Genomic DNA, 18,717 nt, shown 5'->3' with positions numbered 1-18,717 from the left:
GAAAATTTTTTACTCCGATCACCAACGTCAGATCAAATACGAACGAGACGCTCAATCTCAAACATATGACAGGTATGTAGTTGGAAAAATATTTACAATTTTTTTTTTATGAAATATGTCCATTTCAACTTCTTCATAAAGTAGTGCTTTTCAAAATTTTCACACAGGAATAAGATTTTTTTCCATTCGAACGTCAATCGTAATCCTAATTTACTTTTCGAATTAGCTTATTCGTCGTGTTTTATTTTTTATGAAACTTGAGCAATATAGTGTTTGGACGTAATATGAATGCAGTACAATATACGGCATATGTAGGCATGAATCACCTAGAAGAGGTCAAGACAATAAATGTCTGTCAATTTACGCACTTTTCTCTTCTGACTTGAACTTGACGCAGGCACTCGTATCATTCACTCGCTCATATAGTTAGTGAGAACAAGAAATGTGACCTTGCAACCGATGTGCGAGTCAATTGCGAAACTCATGACTCCAAGCAGTCTCGGGGCAAGCGAATGGATTTGTTGGCAATGGAAATCTCACGTGTTCGAATCCTGATCGCTTTATATTTTGCAGACCCACATTTTTTTCAAATAAAATATATTCCTGTAGAATTTCAACGCAGTCGTGCTTTGATCACTTGAAATTGAAAATCAGCATGAGCAATAGAAATGCGCGACAAATTCCATTTTCACAGCTCACGTTTATCAAATGCAAGTCAAAATTAGCGGTGTGATAAAAAAAGGTACTCGTTACTTTGGACATGATTAATGTCATTCAAATTCATTTTTCAAACTCTGACCATTATTAATTGTGTTATTTAAGTGCTCGGGTGATTAAAAATCTTGGGTTTGCGGGATTATTTATTATATTGGTAATAGGTAATGCATTACTATCTGAATCATTATACTCTCACAACCTTGGTCATTTGTCGCATCTAATTATTCCGAATAAGTAGAATAATATAGTCACGAATCCAGACACTAATGCAATACTTTTTGAGAACCTCAAGACATTAAACAAGCTTTCATATGAGAGGAGAATCACACAGAGTTCCAGAATAGGTACTATTCCTTTAGTATGGGGTTTAATTTTCTTCAATGAGTTTCTGAATTTCTGGATCCGCGAATGAACGCCGTGGTTACGAAACTCACAAGCCAGACGTCAAGTTGAAAAAAGTACCTTAGTAGTTCAGTGAATTTCTCGAAATCGGAGACATATTCCTCTCACGCTTAAAAAATGAGTTCGTATTTTTGAATAGTGAAAAACGAGGCCGTGTAAGATCCCGATTTTTATAAAACTACCACGTCTAAATTAAGAAGAGTTTACTGAAACATAAAACCTATTGAACGAACATCAACGAACAATCTATAGGCAAGAATGAAATAAATTAAAAGAAAAAAAAAAAAAGAACATTATGAAAAGCAGGTCATCGACACACACCATTTCTCAGTTTGGAAGGAACGTCGACATACTTGGGTTTCAAAATTCGTCTGGAGATATGACTGACGCCATTTTCTAAGTATAAGAAGTTTTCCTTCTAAGGCCAAGATGATATCATGTACAGTACGTGTCTGTTATGTGAAATTACTGGGTAAGCAATTCCGTGTCGGACACAATTTCCTGGTATACCCTGTCATTGTGTCTGTCGTAATGATTTCTCCAAGTTCCTCGACGTGATTCCTATTGCATAACGATCGTACGTTGTGTGATAAACCAGCCCCGGTCATTCTTGAATCCGTCAAGTGTTATTGTCGTAGTTAAAAACGGTGCCTAAAACCATGCTTAAGGATGCATGTCGAATATTTATTGTGCAAAGTACAAACTATTACATACAGTATCATCGTTTCACCGAAAAAACTTCTCGCGTGGAACGCTGGGTAAAATAAGAAAAATTTGAAAAAATTTCACCGAAAATCTGCCGAAAAACTTGTCACAACTTTCCAGTGATTCAAAATAATATATTGGTTGTATTTGTAAATTCCTACCCAAGTTTTTATAAAATACTTTACTCGATATTTCCCTACACTTAGAAAAAAGATTTGTTCGAATGGGAACCTATTGGCAAATTTGCTTGTTCGAATCAAAACTTTATTGAGTTGATATAAATTTTCATCGAATTAAATCAAATTTTCTCATCCACAGGAAGTGAATTATCCAATAGCTTCATATTTAAATGAAATCCTTTTGTTGTAAAAAAATTCATGAGTAATTTCTTTTTGAGTCTAAATTACTGTCATTGATTCTTCGAACGACAGACGAATTAACAGATCATTCGTTACGAAAGTTCAACGTATTTTTAATGAAGTAACACAGTATTTTTTACTCTCACAATATTAGAAACATAGAATAAGAATTTTATGTAACTGGAGTGAAATTGCTTCGACCCTAGAAAAAAAAAAAATGAATTCAAGTCACCCCATTAATCAATTACTTAATTCAACGAAATCTTTCAAATTATACGAATGAATGCATTTTCGATATCTAAAATAATTGATGCACTCGTTTGGCGATATTTTTCTTGTTCCATAAAATTGATATTCTACTTCACAATTCATAATTCCTCCATCAATTTTTCTATAAGCTGCATAACTTGAGCACACATTACGTTTACACGTCGCAACGCGGAAAACGCATTTTTCACAACTCCACGAACAGAATAATCACCATTGCGTTGATGTAAAACTCATGAAAATTCCGCACGTTGTTTGAGTGAAAAGCATAACTCGTACCCATCTTCGAACAAGAAGAACTTCACGGACTTCCCAAAATCCTGCATTAGCATTTTTAACGTCTTCTGGAAACTTCACGTCGTACGTCCAGAGATTCGCTTCTATAATAATCGGCGGATCGCTAAACATTTGGAGAATATCAATTTATTTTTCATTTTATTGCCGTCAACTTCATAAATTCCCTAAAGGTTTAGACTCGACGTTTTGAGTAGTTTCTTGAGAGGCACTAACAGCAAGTTGAATTTTTTTTATAGATCATTTTTTTGAGGGATTGCTCCCTCAATATGCCCATTGCCTTTTGTTCTAGTTTTGACGCGTCGTACTGAAATGATAATGAAATGAGAACCACTCCAATTTTTCAACGTCCAAATCTAACAGCGAAGAAAAAGAAGAAAATTCTTGCGTGAGTACATCGGTGTGACCAGTCTGTTTCCTTGGTTCATTCGTATATAATTTACGTTCTGTAGAAACTGTTTAGACAAGCCAGCAATATTTCCGAAGCACGCTGAATCTCAATTCGCTGAAAATTATCGGATGGCGTTAGAGTCTTGTGTATGTTCTGAAAAAAAAAATGATAAGTTGGAGAGACAATTTCCGTAGATTAGAAGTATCATTGTGCGATTTTGAGGTGATATTACAAGATTTTGTGAACAAATGCAAAGGTGGCGTCGATATTTCAACTATCTCTGAGCAGTGAAAGATCGAGTGAAATAATTTCATTGAGAAATGAAGAAAATTAAATTATCCAAGGCTTAGAGCTTCAGTTTGTGTAAAAGTCTGCTTCAATTTGATTCCGCCACAAAAAGTTTTTAGCTCTGTATTGATAGGAAAATGAAATATTCGCTCCTTTCGATTTTATTTTTTCTTGATTTTGATCGGTTTTGACGAACAGGATAATCTACTAATGCAGGGGTTAACAAAATCCGATTACGCATAGTTATTTTGTTCACAACACACTGACAAGTTGGATCACATTGTTCTGTATTTTATGTTACTTCATGATTGATTTTCTGTTGTACCAAAAATTTACCATTTATGTTATACTTTCTACGTCAATGAATTTGTCTGATTGAATATTGGTTAAAATCATATCTGTTTGTCATGTGACGACTTCCGAGTCCGTGACTCACAATCAGTGACAGGAGGTAGCTTTGGCAAAATTCCAAGTCCGCGAAACGTTTTAGCTCAGTTGTAATAGGGTGCGTCGTATTGGCAAATCCAATCTCACATTTTTATTCGAAAGATCAAAAATATTCGTAGTCAGTTGAATTTGACTCGCTGATTTGAATCAACGGAACGAGAGATCAGGAGACTGTTTTACACTTTGAAAAACTTTTTTTTTACACAAATCATAAAATTTCTTATATCTTACCTTCAACGTGGCATCGCCTCGCAGAGTAGCCATTTTATTATAAAGCACACCGGCATAGATTCATTTAAATAACATGATTCATCGATAAGAATATGTTGAAAATTTTTTGTAACGTGCATCTCAAAGTTCAACACTCAAATACCTTGAAACTCGCTCTACGTCTCCCGTAGAATTCACGACTATTATTATTTATTCGTACATTCAACGATTCATTACAATATTTGTCTAAAACTTGTTTTAAAATAAAGGATAATGAAAATCAATTCCTTGAGGAGTATAATATAAATGTTGTGTATTAAATAGTTGAATCTCCGAAAATATGACAATTATTTTTGAATATCTTATATTATACAGGTACTGTATCTAATCAAAAATCAATATCTCTGAATAACCTGAGCTCCCTTTTTCTAATCTAGTGAGGTGATCTTTCAACAAAAAAAAATTTATTAATCGTTTATTGAGTAATTCTATCGCATACATAATACACAAATAATTTTTGGTATATTTAGATTTTCCGTCTCAATTTTTCAATTGATCCCGTAGACAGTGAGACTCATTTTGGAATTTCATGTCGTGTAAACTATCCTGACGTGTCCCTTTCACCATCGGGGAATAATTGCCGGTAGGTGAAAGGTTCGACGATATTATTCGCCGTTCTTTTAAAAGCTGCGGACAAAGTTTTTTCTATCGCTGGTGTCAATTCGTTCATTATAGTGTCAAAATTACTGTTTATCACTTGATTGACCAGGTCGCCAAGCAGCTCCTCGGTCCCGAATAGATTTTCTAGACGGAGATGGCCGTTGCCCACGGATATCTTTACGTCGAAATACGTGCAGTGGAGATGGTCCTCGCCCATTTCATCCTTCACAAATTCTCCCCGCATTTTGAGGTACCCTATGCATTTGGTGAAATTACCTCGCAGCGTGCCCCTTGCAGTGACGGGTATCGTTAATACCCTGCCTTCAACGGAGTAAAGACCATCCATGAAAAGATGCGGAAGGTCAACGTCTGCTTCGGCGTACAAATTGTCCATGTCGAGTCTGAAATGAACGAAAACTTGAATTCGAATAAGGGATTCGGAGGATGCAGGGTACGCCAAGGTTTGAATCGTTTGAGCTGCTTCACAAATCCATATAACATAGAATTTCTCTAACGGCTGTACCAAAGCGTAAACAGAAAAAGTCAAGATTCCAGAAATGTAAGTGACTTCACGTATCCGAAGCATTACAGAAGATATCACGACGAATAAGCGGCGGACTTAATTGCAAGCATAGCTGAACCCTCGTTCGAAGTTACGTTAAAATATTTCCTTCAAGTCACTTTGCAACATACGAAGTCATGCATACTAAATTAAAGCGATTCCATGTCTTGCAGTTCTGCAGTGAAGGCCACTCCTCTGGTCTTCGCAAAAGCTACAATCCTCCGACTTCGAATGGCATGAAAAGACTTTATACGAGCCACACTAATTTCGAAAGACTAATTCTGGTAACCTGTACACGAATTTAGCATACTTAACCATTAGGTTTACAATTATGAGAACCAGATCCCAAAATTGGATTTACTCTGAACTTGCTCTGCTATTTCATTTTTTTTTTTTTTTTAATCTCTGCTATCCTAAACACTGCAATTGATGAAATGCTTCTCATTGTCACGCGCCATTACAAAATTATACGAATCGCGATCGTCACCGCGAGCACGTCATTCAATCCTCCACTATTCATCAGCGTATGATTAGGCTATTAATGTTACACCAATTACCAGATTCCAGTAACTACTTTTATCCTATGCGAGTGATATCGGAATAATTCCTGGCTTCAAGCAGTCTATCATTGCTATCGTAATTCCCGCTATCGTAAAAGCTTTAACGAACAACTGCCACTTGTGATCGACTCGAGGGTCGAATGGCTCTACAATTTTCTGTTATAAACATTCCAAGAATGTCTCGCGAGGAAATATCGCGTACACAGATATATGTCGATTCAGACAAAATCGCGATCGAAAATACCGTGTAACGATTTTTATTCTTCCTCTTTCAAGCTCATGCCCGAGGAAACATTTATATCTATCTGACTTGAATACATTATTTTTTTGCCAAGCTGACAAAAATTTTCATTAGCACTCAAAAAATGTTGATCGAATTACATGCCTGTTGTTAATAGGCAATACCTTCTATACTGTTTTTTTCTTACTTTAGTCTCTTGATTGTGAAATCACTACAGCCATAGGTGTCAATTTCTTTGGCAGAAATTTTGATTCCCGGTCCTTCGACAGCTACCAGCTCCCTCAGGTGCAACGGTTCCAGAGGGGGGATCCGAAACTCCGGAATTCCTGCCGCCAGATACGGCCGAAGACGGGTTACGATGCCGATTACACAATTCGGCATGTCGGGGTCCTTCCGGTTACAGGTGGTGATGAATTTTGCTGTGTAAACACCAACAATAGCTAATCAACGTTACTGCGTCAGACGGGTTGAAACAGAATTATTTTGTTATTCGGTTATCGTCACGAAATTTTTAATAGTGTTATGATTATTCAACCTATCGATCCAAAAGTGCATAATCAGGACAAATGAATGTATGTTACATTTATATACGAGGTCTTGAAAAAATATAGGTGCGGAAAGAGAACGAAGTTTTCGAAAATCAAGAACCTTGTGTGCAAATTCACTTACGAATAGCGGCAGTCGAAGATGCTGATGCCAGCACCATGAGCACTCCAACTGTCGTTAAAAGTGTCATGTTCAACGATGAAGCAGAACGAAGGAACAAAGTTTTTTTCTCTGATGGTATCAATGGCCGGAAGAATAGTGAAATCGAACCGAAGCTTTGCGAAGAAACTTCTCGGTTCTTGATCGATGCGTACTGACGATTGCCACGATAGTTCGGGATGGCCTCGTAGCAAATGAAGAATATGACGCCTGTCCGAAGACCTTATAGGGCTCTCTACCTCCCACCACATCTTGGTAATAACAATTGTTTTCCTACTACGTACAAGCATAAGTCTCGAAGGTTATCGTATAATATGCGAATAACGAATTTGTCCAGGTGACGTTGTCCACCACCCGAGAATTTCTTCAATACGTCATGCCTTGAAAGCACATTTATTTCATTCCGGAGACGGTTGCGTTTCATCTAGATCATACCTAATTTTATCTAGTTGTCGGCATAACCGAGAAAAAAATGATTGACTTTCACAAAAATTACTCAATGATTTCACGAATCACCAATAGCTGGCCAAACGAAGGAATTATCCTCGTGATTACACAGTGGATATAGCCGACTATGTCTGCACGATTTCTTGAAGTAAAATCGTCGAATCATCGGTCGTTGACCTCTTTGATAAACCATCACCGTTAAATATGAATCAAAAAAAAAATTATACATGCTGCTGGTTAACAAGGTATGACGTTGCCAATTTATCTTTGCACCGGAAGTTTTTTTTTCCGTAACGTTCCATTGATAGATATTTGTACCAACGTTTCCTATACTTTGAACTATATTTAATAGCTAAATATAAGCATACCAGGAATTTGTTGTGATTATTGTGAAAAGATAACCATTCCTTCAGTGTTTTAGCATCCTGATGCTATTTGTCATGCTCTTCGAAGGGGTGCAATAAGTGAGCAGTATAGTAATTACGAGACAGGATGTCAGGTTTAAAGAACATCCGTTGAAAAAATGATGCAAAACGGTAGAGTAAATAATAGCGGAGACTCCGATTGCTTTCACATTCGTGAAATATTTTCCCACTTAAATTCAATTCGATTGATTTCAATCACAAAGCTTGAGACTTTGTTTTATTCTGTTTTCTCTACCACTGTTATCTGGACTCTATGCCCCACACATCTTGAATTGTGTTAAACCATATTTCTTAGCTTACAATTAGATCAAAGAATGCAAACGCAGCATGTAAAAACAGGTATAATGTACCCTCAAAAGATGTCGCAAAAATTTGATATCGTACGAAATAGGTCACACGATACTCGTATTTAAAAGTTCCCCGTTTGTGTTGGCATACTTTTAGCGATTGCCATAGAGAAAATATATCACAAGCCTCAATTTCAGGAGATCGCGCTTCATAGCTGCTCAACTATGGCTGTGAGCAATTATATTCTACAGAACTTGACTAATCACAATTGTCTCGTAACTCGATTACTAAAAGCCACCACGTGATGTAAACTCCCTCGAAAAGTTCTGACAAATTTCGGGGCTATTAAGCGAACAGGTGCAACTGAAATTATAACATGTGCACAAGAACTGAAGGCCTGACTTGTATACTTGATTCGCTGACAAAACTTCCTTACGTCTGATGACGCAGTTTAGAACCAACAACGGCATGATACGTCTGCATTTCGAGATTGTGTGTTTCGTTGATGCTCCTACCGGGCAATTTTCATATCTAGGAGTACTTTTCAGTCCAAGCATGTAATTCCAAGAACTGTAACCATCTCTTTGCGTTATCTGACACAATCCCCGTGTTGCGTAACAGTACAACATGTCTACTACGTGAGCTTCGAAACTTTGGAATAACTATCTTTGACCAGAAATGATATCAAAATGGAGATAAGGTTACGTCTTTTTTGGTGATTCAACCAATAACTGCTGAAATATTGAGAATGTTTGGAATTGCAGAAAAGAGCAATGAGAGGTAATTTATATTCAGAATATTATAAGACTGCACAAGCTTTTCTTTGATAAACGAGTTGTGCATGATTTATTGTTTAGATGATATATTATGTTTGTTGACTTGAAACATACATGTATTATACTTGCAATGGTACAAGTGTTAATTAATTCACGAGTACGTGGTCACATGAGTATATTTTCACACCTATTCGAGCATATGAATTCGATTTGTACAAATAAGTTGTTTGTCATCTAGAAATAAGTTCGAGTTTGCTCTTAGCTATTCGTTGGCAACGTTCGATACTTATCTTATAGATTAAAAAAAAAACGGATTTAGCATTTTTCTTCCGCCAGTAACAAGTTTCTTAACTTCTCCTATTATCAACTTTTCTCGCGGATCTAATCATTCAGCAAAAGTTGTGCGTAATTGAAGGGCTCGACGATTTTATTGGCGATATCCTTGAAAGCGTCCGATAAAGCTTCTTCCAGCAATGGCTTGATTTCTTTCAAGAATGTGTCAAAGTGCTTATTGATAGCGGAATTGACAAGGACACCGAACGCGTCATCCTTTCCCAAAAGATGATCGAGACGCACGACGCCACTGCCGACAGAAATCTTCAAGTCCATTTCGGCGCAGCTCAGATGCTCGACGCCGTTGTCATCCTTGAACACGTTTCCCCGCATTTTCACTTCGCCCTTACACAAGGTAAGATTAATCTGCAATGGTCCCGACCCGACCACAGGCAACAGCAACAATTTACCCTCTACGGAGTAGGTTCCTTCGATCCACAAGTTCGGCAACTCGATCGTCACCTCAACGTCAATCGTGGAGAGTTCGATGCTGAAACAGTGAAACCGTATTTCTGGTACCCTGGATTGAACGCTCGCAAAATAGTCTTATCGCGAATCGACACTTGAAAAAATATTGTGCCACGTGCTGCACGAAAGGTGAAACGTGGATGACACTCACCTCAAATGGGTTACGGCGAAGTTACTACAGCCGTGTACTTTAATGTTATTCCCTGCAATTTTCAGTCCGCCTGCTTGGGAAACGACTATTTCATGCAGCAACAAGGGCTCCAAAGCAGGTATTCCATATTCGGCAACTCCATCCACAAGAAGTGGCCGAAGATGATCTATGCTTTCGGATACGCAATTTGGCAAGTCCGGATCCTGCCGCTTGCACACCTTGAGGAAGTCAGCTGCAGGTAGACAAATGTCCAACTTATTAATCTTGAGCCCAATACTCAAATTTGTGCCAGATATATTCACACTTCGCGTATATTTGATTGGCTCAGGTCTGAGGACATCGATTTGAACAAATTGATCTGGGCCTTATTTATAGCAATGTTCGAAACATGTAACATTTAAGAAGACAGTTAAAAAGTTGTCTTGCTGAAGTTGTTTAAAATTGCTGTGAAGCTCATTTTACTACAGTATTCAGAGTGATGCAAAAGTCGATTCACTTCACTGAAAAGTATTGTAATCTTATCTAGATTTTATGTACGTATGAAAAGCAATAACCTTGAACAATTGAATTTTGTTGATTTACGTATAGTAAGAATTGGAAAATAGAGTAAGCAGCAATTTGCCTTTGAAACAACTTATGTTAATATACGAGTTTACGGTTGGTAAAGTGGGTTAATTTTGGTAATTTACAGCTCCACAACGAATTACTTGATTCAATTCAAGTTATTTTAATTAACTGACATGAATTAAAAGAAATGTTTGAATATACCTTGATCTATATAATTTCGAATAAAACTATCTTCAATCGATTATTTGATGAGATATAAATCCCTTGTCAACCATTAACTCGTAGCAATCCCCTCAAGGATTGATTGTTTCGATTTTCATGTGAAATTCACAGTTACACAGCTTGCCTGAAAAGCAATTGTTACCAGGAATATGGAACCACGAAAACAGTATTAAATGGCATTATCTAAACCGGCATCCTTTCCTCAATTCTCGTACTTGCCAATTACGAACTTCATCCGTTTATTAAAAGAGGGAAAAATAATAATGCTACGAATAGGCCAATTAATACACACTTAGAAAATGGAAAAGCCTTGAAATTGATGAATACAAAGTTCAATGAAAATAGATCACAAAATGTTGATTCCGCGACTGTGTTCATTCAACCGAGTCGCGTTATAACGAAGGCACACCGTTGCTTTTCTCAAGATATAATACTTACGGACTTCACGAGCCGAGACGAATGACACCATCACAAACAGTACGGCTTTCATTAGAGTTACCATTTTCAATACCCGAGAGAGTGAAAATTTTTTTCTTTATTAATAACCGATCAGCAACGAGAGCGAATTAATCTCGTTTAGGTAAAATCTCGGTTGAACCAAATTTAACCACTGAAAACGACAATGGTTTCGAATGGTCTGATTTTTCTTCTTCTTTCTTATTGGCTACTTTCTTCTACTCGAAGATGTGTGCCAAAGGAATGGTCTGGTTGCAAATGACGAAAATTTCATCTGACCAAAGATCTTATAGAACCCTCACTCCTCTCGCCGCGTCCAAGTCAAACTGTCATATTCTACCGCGCAGTTTCCTTACGATATGTGTGAGGCAAGGACTCCATTTATTGACGCCGATGGAACTAACCATGTAACTCGAGTGTTCCATCGTCGAGACACTTCCACCTCCAGCGAGTACGGATAATTCATCCGGAATGAATTAGCGGCGTACCGTTGATTTCCGGATACACTAAGAAAAATTTCATTTGTTATAGTAATTAGAAAAATTCAGTAAACAGGTATCGTTAAAAAAAACTGTATGAATACTGTTGGAATTACGAAAAACGAGGCACGCGTACCCATTTTGCGCTATTGTCGATCCTTTTTTGGTAATTGCAACGCAAAATCAGTTTCTGAGGCTTACTCTACTTTCTTGGTTAAATAAGGCTTTAACGTCAATTTATTGTTCACAAGCATTAAATTTTCGCAACAGTTACAAGAAAATATAGTAAGAGTGATCGTAATGAGAAAGAATAGTAACGGATACTAGACTTTCCGGTAACAGCTAGAAATTTTTTTTTTTTAATTTTCATTTTGTACCTAGATCTATATTTTTCGGTTGTGGTAAAAAATGAAAATAGTTAAGGACTGAGCGGTAAGCGAAACTAAAAATTTCTCTCAGTGTACGAATACTACAAAGATTCTGTCATTTAGGCACATGATCGACACGGTCAACATGATCAACATGATATTCCAGGTTATTTTTATGCGAAGAAGAATTTGTTTTCCACGATTATCGATACGTTCATGTCGATGAAAATTGATCGTACTATCTGAAACCGTTATCTCGATTACAACTTATCATCCATAGTTTTTGGATCCATCGCGAAATTTGAACCACCAGCCGATCTAATGCTCTGATTTATTCAAGAGCAGGTAAATACATAAGCGAAGCCAAGGCCTCCGCATCGCATGATAACATCAGGCAATTTTCACGTCTGAGATAATGTCGGAGCCGAATGACGGGGCTATAACAGGGCTGCGAACATGCCATTTAAGCCGTAATAGTCTCTTTGAGCTGCCTGGGCTGTGATGACTATTGCGCAACTGTTATACTAGCTGTCGCTGATATAACGCACCGGAACGACAATAGACGAGATATCTTGCTACCATCGACTATCTAGTCAGAGCAATTTATATCATCTTTGCGCCAATAATTACTACGGGAACTGTAGCAGCTGTTTCGATTTTACGGTGATAGGTAGAGGCGTGACATTCCGCCATTGCAATGTTTGAATATTCATTTTTTGCCTCAAGTATTGCAAAATCATTTCACAATGCAGTAAGCAGAGAATGCGACAGAATTTACAGCAGTTTCGATTTGAAAAATGTCAAAAATAACGCGTAAAAAAACCAAAAAAATCTTCCTTGATTTTGTTTGCATCTGTCCTACAAAGAATTAGGATTTGAAGATATTGGAAATGTCCATAAGCCAGTTCAGTAAAACGTAAAAGTTGAATCTAACTAAACGCTCGCTTGATAGTAACTGGCACAGTTTTTGATATACATTTTTCATCGCTTGCAACTTTATCTGGAACGGCCAGAGCAGTTTAAGGCTGCAATATGAAATTTATTGGGCAGATTCACATCAAGTTGCTCGTCAATTGTTAGTAACATCATATTGAGCCTCGAAAATAGTTGTTGATCGTGTAATCAGCCTTAGGTAACTAAATTTCAAAGAGACGTAAAATAAAAAGACGGAATATGTCAAGAGTCGATTGAAAGTAATGTCACGTAGGTATGCCAAGTTTGAATATCTTGAATGGCAATTGACTGCACAACGTGTTGGGAAAAATAAAATACGATATATTTACTTGTAATTGTAAAATATATTAAATAAATACAGACAAAACAAAGTCATCATACTATCAATAATGAAAGGAAAATATAAAATCGCAGTTATTATTACTAATAAAATGGTGCAAATAACGGGTAGCAGTCAAGTACTAACTCTACATAAAAAAAAAGAAAAAAACAAAACAAAACAACAAATCAACTTAAACAATTAAGTTATATGCAATGACGGAATATGATTGTTTAACTAATGAAGCGAAGATTTTTAGATGCTTTGATGCTTTGATCAATGCGTGAGTAGAGGCTACGCTCGTCGATATTTGAAATTTTCGATAATGCAAACTAGCAACTGGAGAGACAATCAAAGGTCCAAAACTGACGTGTTTGGAATTTTCTCGCCAGCCTGTTTAACGTTCGTTGCGTGAGTGAAAAAATTAATGGGAATACGCGTAGTTGAACCTTAACAATAACAATAAGCTTTAAATTTGCATTGTCAAACTAAGTAATAATATACTGTTATCGAATTATATAGTAGTACGGAAATCATACGATGAACTATAGCTGCACTGGATAATATAATAGCGTAGGTGAAGTACAGAAGGAGATAAATGAGAAATTTAACATTGCCCTGATTCCCTGATTATAGGAGGTCGCTAATTCTTGCGATATAAAATTTTGGCAAGGCTACGTGCATTTACAACGGGTTTCGCTACTCGCCACACATGCGAAATCTATCTAATAGTGCAGCCTGGAACGGATAATCACACGCCTTTCGAATCGTCAAAAGACGCGTTTCGTTCGCTTTTTCAATTTACAGGTGAAGAACACTCAAAAGGACATCTGCAGCTACCCTGGCCATGGACTGGTTGTCTTTATCCCGAGGTGAGGCCAAACCGAGTAGCTTACAGAGGCACGGGAGTTGGCGAATCTTCTTCGTTGAATATAGTAACAGATAAGTCTGAATTTTAATTGTCAAAATGACCGGACGAAGTGTGACTTGCGCCTGAGTCTGGGGGAACTGACTTTCCTTCGAGGCGAGGAGCCTCGGTCCTGTATTATTCTATATTTGTATGATTTCCAAGTGTATTGACGGGTCTAATCCTCGATCCACGCGTCGTACGGTACCTGGTCGAATAACTTCTCGACGAAGGCCGTCATCACCTGGACGAGTTTCCGTCTGAGGTCCGGTTTCATCTCCTTGAGCAGTTCCTGGCTGTTACTGTTGATGAACAGGTTGAGGGCAGCCTCTGCAAGTTGAAAAATGAGGGGATCGATACTTTCGGACAAACAACGCTTGCAGGTATTTGATAAACTTTTTATTCGCGATTATACTTACGAAGAATCGTGTTTCCGTCGTGGACGTTTTCCACACCCATTTTAATGTTTTGCACGCTAAAGTCCATCTTGAGCTGCTGAAGATGCAAGTACTGTCTGCCACCGATTGGAGTAGGCTTGGCTCTGATGAACACCTTGGCTTTTACACCCTCTGCAGGAAAAGAAAGGATTATCGTCAAATACTTAGAAGATTGCTAACACCGTGATACCTCGGAAAATAAAACCCAAAGTTTTAGACATGATTTGATCTGTTCATGGCATTACGCACATCGTATAATCAAAATGACGTCAATTTCACGGAGAAACGGCTGCTAGTTGCACCTGTAAGCAAGCAGCAAACGTCGCTTACGCGTATTGCGTTAATCGGTCGGTTAGGCGTAAATAATTACTGGTAAATAGCACCCGTGCGCTAATGAATGCAAAATTTCACCGTGAACTAATCAGCGTATTCCCGGAGAAAGTTGAAGGACATTAGCGAGCCTCTCGATTTCTTTGCAAATCAGGACACTGTTTTCGTTCCAAGAACATTGACTTTAACTTTTACCTTCGAAATGATCGTTTAAATCTACAACCGTCAGCTGCAGTATCACTTGAGAAAACTTCAAACTTTGGTCGTGTATAGCGATGAAATAATCTGGTAAGATTAATTTTTTTCTAATTAGAGGTATGTTTAGATAATTGTGTACTCACAAGCAGTAGATAAGCGAAATACTTGCAACTTTACTCCTAAATGCTAATATTCTTTTGCATTTTCGAGTGACACTATTAACTGTAGAAAATTTGTTCTAAAGAGATGTAAACATTTTACAAATATTTGGAAAGCATCCCATTTGGATAATTAATTATTGCAAAACAAATTGCTCACTTGAACTAAATACTCGAGAATTGCAACATAAATTCTTATGAACAGTACTTGGAAATATTTAATTTCTTAGAATTCCGGGTCCTTCATTTTTCAATTTGAATACTTTGAAAATTTACTAGCTGCTCAAGTTTGTCGTTTTCAGCCAAGGAATATTTCAGTTTTACATACACAGAAGTCCTAATTGAGAATAATTCTCAACAAATCTTCACGTAACGCGTGAATTTCAACTATAATTGTAATGCATATCAAACAATCCATAACTCGAGAATTTGAGATGAAAAATTAAACTATACAGAAAAAAAAACGTAAATTTGATTAGACGCGAAGACTACAATTAGATTGAAAAGCTTTCTCTGATTCACGCGTATCCTATGGAATGAAAACAAAAAATTCTTTGTCGAAATAAAATACCGTATTGCAAGAATATACATCGAGAGTAAAATAATGCAGTCAATGAGTCACTGCAAAATGGCACTTATACTTCGTCAAGTACAGCGAACCATCGGATTTAGATTCTAACTGTTGCGAATTTGCATAAATACAAAAATCTGCGCGTGCGAATTCCGCGTCATTTACCGTTCCGTTAATTCCTGGCGGTGTCACGTGAGTCCGAATACGGATTCGAAAAAAGAAAACTGGAATCGGGTATTTACCGTATTCGCCCCAGTAATCGCCGGCGCCGCTGGCCTGAACCAAAATCAACTTCCCGCTGGATCGGTAATTGGCCTTGGCCCTGATCCTGGGAATGCTCAGGGCGAGCTGAACCTGAACTTCGTCATCGGTGATTCGCGCCCTGAGACCTGTTACGCGTAGCGCCGAGACACCCTTGGCCTCGACGTCCCTGAACTGAGCCCTGTATCCATCCGGACCGCCGCCAAGAGCGATGTGAAGTTCGTCAAGAATGATAGGTTCAACCTCGTTGAAGCCGAGTTGAGGAAGTCCTGAGCATCAAGAAGCAATTGTCAATCTCAAACGGTATTGTACGTCGTAGGGAACCTTATTATTATTCGTATTATCTACATGTAAGACGATAAGATTATTCATACGAAAACTCATCTAGATAAGATGAAAAATATTATTTCACGAAATTGTCTTTGCGGTAGATAAGATTAAGGGTAACGATGAATACGGGAGATTCCAAACACACTGCGAAAAGATAGCATTGTTCATTTAACAAAGTATTTGTACTTATCGGAAAGCGATAAAATTATGCAAACTTAGTACGAATAATATTTGTTGAAATGACGAAATATTTGATCGGATCGAACAAACAATAAACAGTAAAGGTTCTTTCAAACAACAAATGATTTCGCGTGATTAGGAAAACTTAAGTTCAAGTAACAAAACATTTTTTTGACTCAAACGATCTCTGTTCTTAGTGTAGTACGCGAGGAGCAATTTTCGAAAATACATTTTTGTTGAATTATTCACTGTCGCAAAATGACACGACAATCGACGACTCCTATGTTTCACTAACAATAAGTAGTTTATTTTACTTTTATGCCCTGGAAAAAAGATGAAAAAAGATGCAAAATGATCTCAACTCACATTATCTCCGTGAGATAAAATGTGAGGTAAATTAAATTCTTTCAGTCAAGTGATCCGTCCAAGGTGAAATTATCTACATAACGTATGACACCGGATGTTGCACTGCGCGTCGTTATTATACATTCGACATAACGCGTACGACCGACGTAGCTGACGTGATATCGGTCCTGCACCGTCGTCCAGAGGTGATTGTACCTTTGCCTGTTCGAATGTAGGACAGTGGGTGACCATTAAATAAGTACCGTTACAACCTGTTTTTTATTCTCGTGTCCGGAGCCGGAGCGCACAGATACAAGACACTGTTTCGTCGGTCGTTGCGGCGACAATTTGCGTTCCGCATATTCCCAATTAACACACTGGCGGAAACATCAACCGCTGTTCAAATACCGCCTAAGGCATCAACGCGAATTCAGGCCGAAGATTTAATCGCTTATCGAAAACTGTTACTCTAAATGGGGTTTTCTGTGTTTTAGCGTCTTCATCCCGTCGAAAAGAACCCGCATAGTACACGTGACAAAAATTTTCCCATCTGTAGCGCGTCTGTAAATCCTCCAGTCAACGGTCGAATGATCGAAGGTTTTTTTTTTTTTTTTGAATTTTGAATACCGCGGTAGAACTTCTCTGCATGCCGACTTACCATGTTTGAAGTGTTCCGTGAGGATGTTGGCCGAACGAGCCAAGCATGCTTCTAAGTGCGGGCTCCGCCTGGAGCAGGGCTCAAGGAATTCGAGTCCTCTGTACTTGCCCATCGCCTCGACCCCTGCGAGGCAGATCACCAAACTCGCGCACAAAAAAACTAAAGCACCCTTCATCGTCGTCGACTTCTTTCAGCACTTGTTAGTTTTTCTTTTTTTTTTTTTTTTTCTCTCCCCAACTCCACAGCGTCCGCGGAATTCAGACGTCGAAAAATTGCGATTCTTGTCACTCAAGTCGCGTGGAATCGGGGTGACGAGGCTTTTACCTCCTGGTTCCTCCGCGAAGAATGTCGACCGGTAGGAGACGGGCTCCGACTTATATCGCCTTGACATTGCCCTCGGTGGAGGACGGAGAGTGGGGATCATCAACATGGGACCGAGGACTTTCTTCCTAACATTAATAATTTATAACCCCTGACTATTCAGGCGGGTTTGTTGCATGACGTGCACGATTGTTGCGAGATATGTTTTTGTTAGCCGATCGCTACGTGGAAAAATATTTTTCACAATTTTTCAATATTTACGCGAAAGATTTATCGTATACCGTGATTGTCACCGGTTTTATTCTGATTCGTCTTTTTCACGCAGTTATAAAAATAACGCTTACAGAAATTTGATCAGAGATTCTACGAATATCTTTAAAACTTCTTCGGATTTTCGATATAAAAACCGAAAATCAATGCAAATTTATCAGAGAAATTGTGAACGATATTTCTGTTTGAAATATTTTGAAAATTAATTGAATACGTCGACTGACGAACAAAATATTTCGAAGATTCTGAGAAAAATTTCTACTTCTCAGAAATTTTTTTGTAACTTGTCTCTACTGGTCTCTCAAAATAACGAAAATATAATAAGACTTTCCGAAGTCTGTCGGTTTTCCAAATCGTTCAGAATTTGGATTAAGAAATTGTCCTTAATATCCTTTCGCCAGGGGAGTTAATGAATTATTTTCCAATCGTAAGGTGTTTCGAGTTTGCGAATTCGAAGAAGCATCTCGCCAGAGAGATCCGACGTTTCATATGTTTTACTTTTGACTATGTATCGGCCAGATATATATGCGCCAATTAAATAGAGAACCTTTCTTCGGGCTGTGAGAGTGACCGGCGTGTACAGTCTTTTCTTCCCCTCCAGTTACGTCTTTGACGTCAAATCCATACTTCCTTCGAGTACTCGGCTTCTTCCCAAGGAAAGTCAAAACTCTCTACTTAAATCACATTGTC

General features: G+C 38.0%; 3 protein-coding genes and 3 long non-coding RNA genes across 6 annotated transcripts; 3 read left to right on the top strand and 3 right to left on the bottom strand.

The window, feature by feature from the left end:
- On the top strand, positions 1-4,525 carry LOC124303313 (uncharacterized). Its single transcript, XR_006907886.1, has 3 exons — positions 1-72; positions 1,426-1,591; positions 3,037-4,525. It is a non-coding gene; the product is annotated as an uncharacterized LOC124303313 (long non-coding RNA).
- LOC124303300 (circadian clock-controlled protein daywake-like) lies at positions 4,241-7,056 on the bottom strand. Its single transcript, XM_046760363.1, has 3 exons — positions 6,773-7,056; positions 6,291-6,522; positions 4,241-5,141 (listed from the first exon to the last, which is right to left on the bottom strand). The coding sequence occupies exons 1-3, from the start codon at positions 6,837-6,839 to the stop codon at positions 4,682-4,684; spliced, it is 759 nt and encodes a 252-aa protein (XP_046616319.1). The 5' UTR covers positions 6,840-7,056; the 3' UTR covers positions 4,241-4,681.
- A 1,709-nt stretch (positions 7,057-8,765) lies between these two features.
- LOC124303305 (circadian clock-controlled protein daywake-like) lies at positions 8,766-11,323 on the bottom strand. Its single transcript, XM_046760371.1, has 3 exons — positions 10,924-11,323; positions 9,697-9,928; positions 8,766-9,567 (listed from the first exon to the last, which is right to left on the bottom strand). Exons 1-3 carry the CDS (start codon positions 10,985-10,987, stop codon positions 9,126-9,128), a joined length of 738 nt encoding a protein of 245 aa, XP_046616327.1. The 5' UTR covers positions 10,988-11,323; the 3' UTR covers positions 8,766-9,125.
- LOC124303309 (uncharacterized) lies at positions 9,533-10,635 on the top strand. Its single transcript, XR_006907883.1, has 3 exons — positions 9,533-9,674; positions 9,762-9,934; positions 10,025-10,635. It is a non-coding gene; the product is annotated as an uncharacterized LOC124303309 (long non-coding RNA).
- Positions 11,324-14,027: 2,704 nt separating the features above from the next.
- LOC124303299 (protein takeout) lies at positions 14,028-17,782 on the bottom strand. Its single transcript, XM_046760362.1, has 4 exons — positions 17,437-17,782; positions 15,905-16,192; positions 14,388-14,537; positions 14,028-14,298 (listed from the first exon to the last, which is right to left on the bottom strand). Exons 1-4 carry the CDS (start codon positions 17,609-17,611, stop codon positions 14,147-14,149), a joined length of 765 nt encoding a protein of 254 aa, XP_046616318.1. The 5' UTR covers positions 17,612-17,782; the 3' UTR covers positions 14,028-14,146.
- LOC124303310 (uncharacterized) lies at positions 14,210-14,628 on the top strand. Its single transcript, XR_006907884.1, has 2 exons — positions 14,210-14,351; positions 14,450-14,628. It is a non-coding gene; the product is annotated as an uncharacterized LOC124303310 (long non-coding RNA).
- Positions 17,783-18,717: the final 935 nt, after the last annotated feature.

The sequence above is a fragment of the Neodiprion virginianus genome, chromosome 4 (assembly GCF_021901495.1).
Source record: "Neodiprion virginianus isolate iyNeoVirg1 chromosome 4, iyNeoVirg1.1, whole genome shotgun sequence".
In the NCBI taxonomy this organism is placed as follows: domain Eukaryota; kingdom Metazoa; phylum Arthropoda; class Insecta; order Hymenoptera; family Diprionidae; genus Neodiprion; species Neodiprion virginianus.
The sequence above is the reverse complement of the archived record's forward strand: the minus strand, read 5'-3'. Positions and strand labels throughout refer to the sequence as shown.

What these genes read in the sequence shown, in the direction of transcription:
- LOC124303299 (XM_046760362.1), bottom strand. Translation starts at nt 17,611, where the DNA reads ATGAAGGGTGCTTTAGTTTTTTTGTGCGCGAGTTTGGTGATCTGCCTC. An exon ending in CACGGAACACTTCAAACATG is followed by an intron (nt 16,193 to 17,436) that starts GTAAGTCGGCAT and finishes CTTGATGCTCAG; the next exon opens with GACTTCCTCAACTCGGCTTC. An exon ending in CGACGGAAACACGATTCTTC is followed by an intron (nt 14,299 to 14,387) that starts GTAAGTATAATC and finishes TTCAACTTGCAG; the next exon opens with AGGCTGCCCTCAACCTGTTC.
- LOC124303305 (XM_046760371.1), bottom strand. Translation starts at nt 10,987, where the DNA reads ATGGTAACTCTAATGAAAGCCGTACTGTTTGTGATGGTGTCATTCGTC. An exon ending in CGTCTCGGCTCGTGAAGTCC is followed by an intron (nt 9,929 to 10,923) that starts GTAAGTATTATA and finishes GTCTACCTGCAG; the next exon opens with CTGACTTCCTCAAGGTGTGC. An exon ending in TTCGCCGTAACCCATTTGAG is followed by an intron (nt 9,568 to 9,696) that starts GTGAGTGTCATC and finishes TCACTGTTTCAG; the next exon opens with CATCGAACTCTCCACGATTG.
- LOC124303300 (XM_046760363.1), bottom strand. Translation starts at nt 6,839, where the DNA reads ATGACACTTTTAACGACAGTTGGAGTGCTCATGGTGCTGGCATCAGCA. An exon ending in ATCTTCGACTGCCGCTATTC is followed by an intron (nt 6,523 to 6,772) that starts GTAAGTGAATTT and finishes GTGTTTACACAG; the next exon opens with CAAAATTCATCACCACCTGT. An exon ending in TTCACAATCAAGAGACTAAA is followed by an intron (nt 5,142 to 6,290) that starts GTAAGAAAAAAA and finishes CGTTCATTTCAG; the next exon opens with ACTCGACATGGACAATTTGT.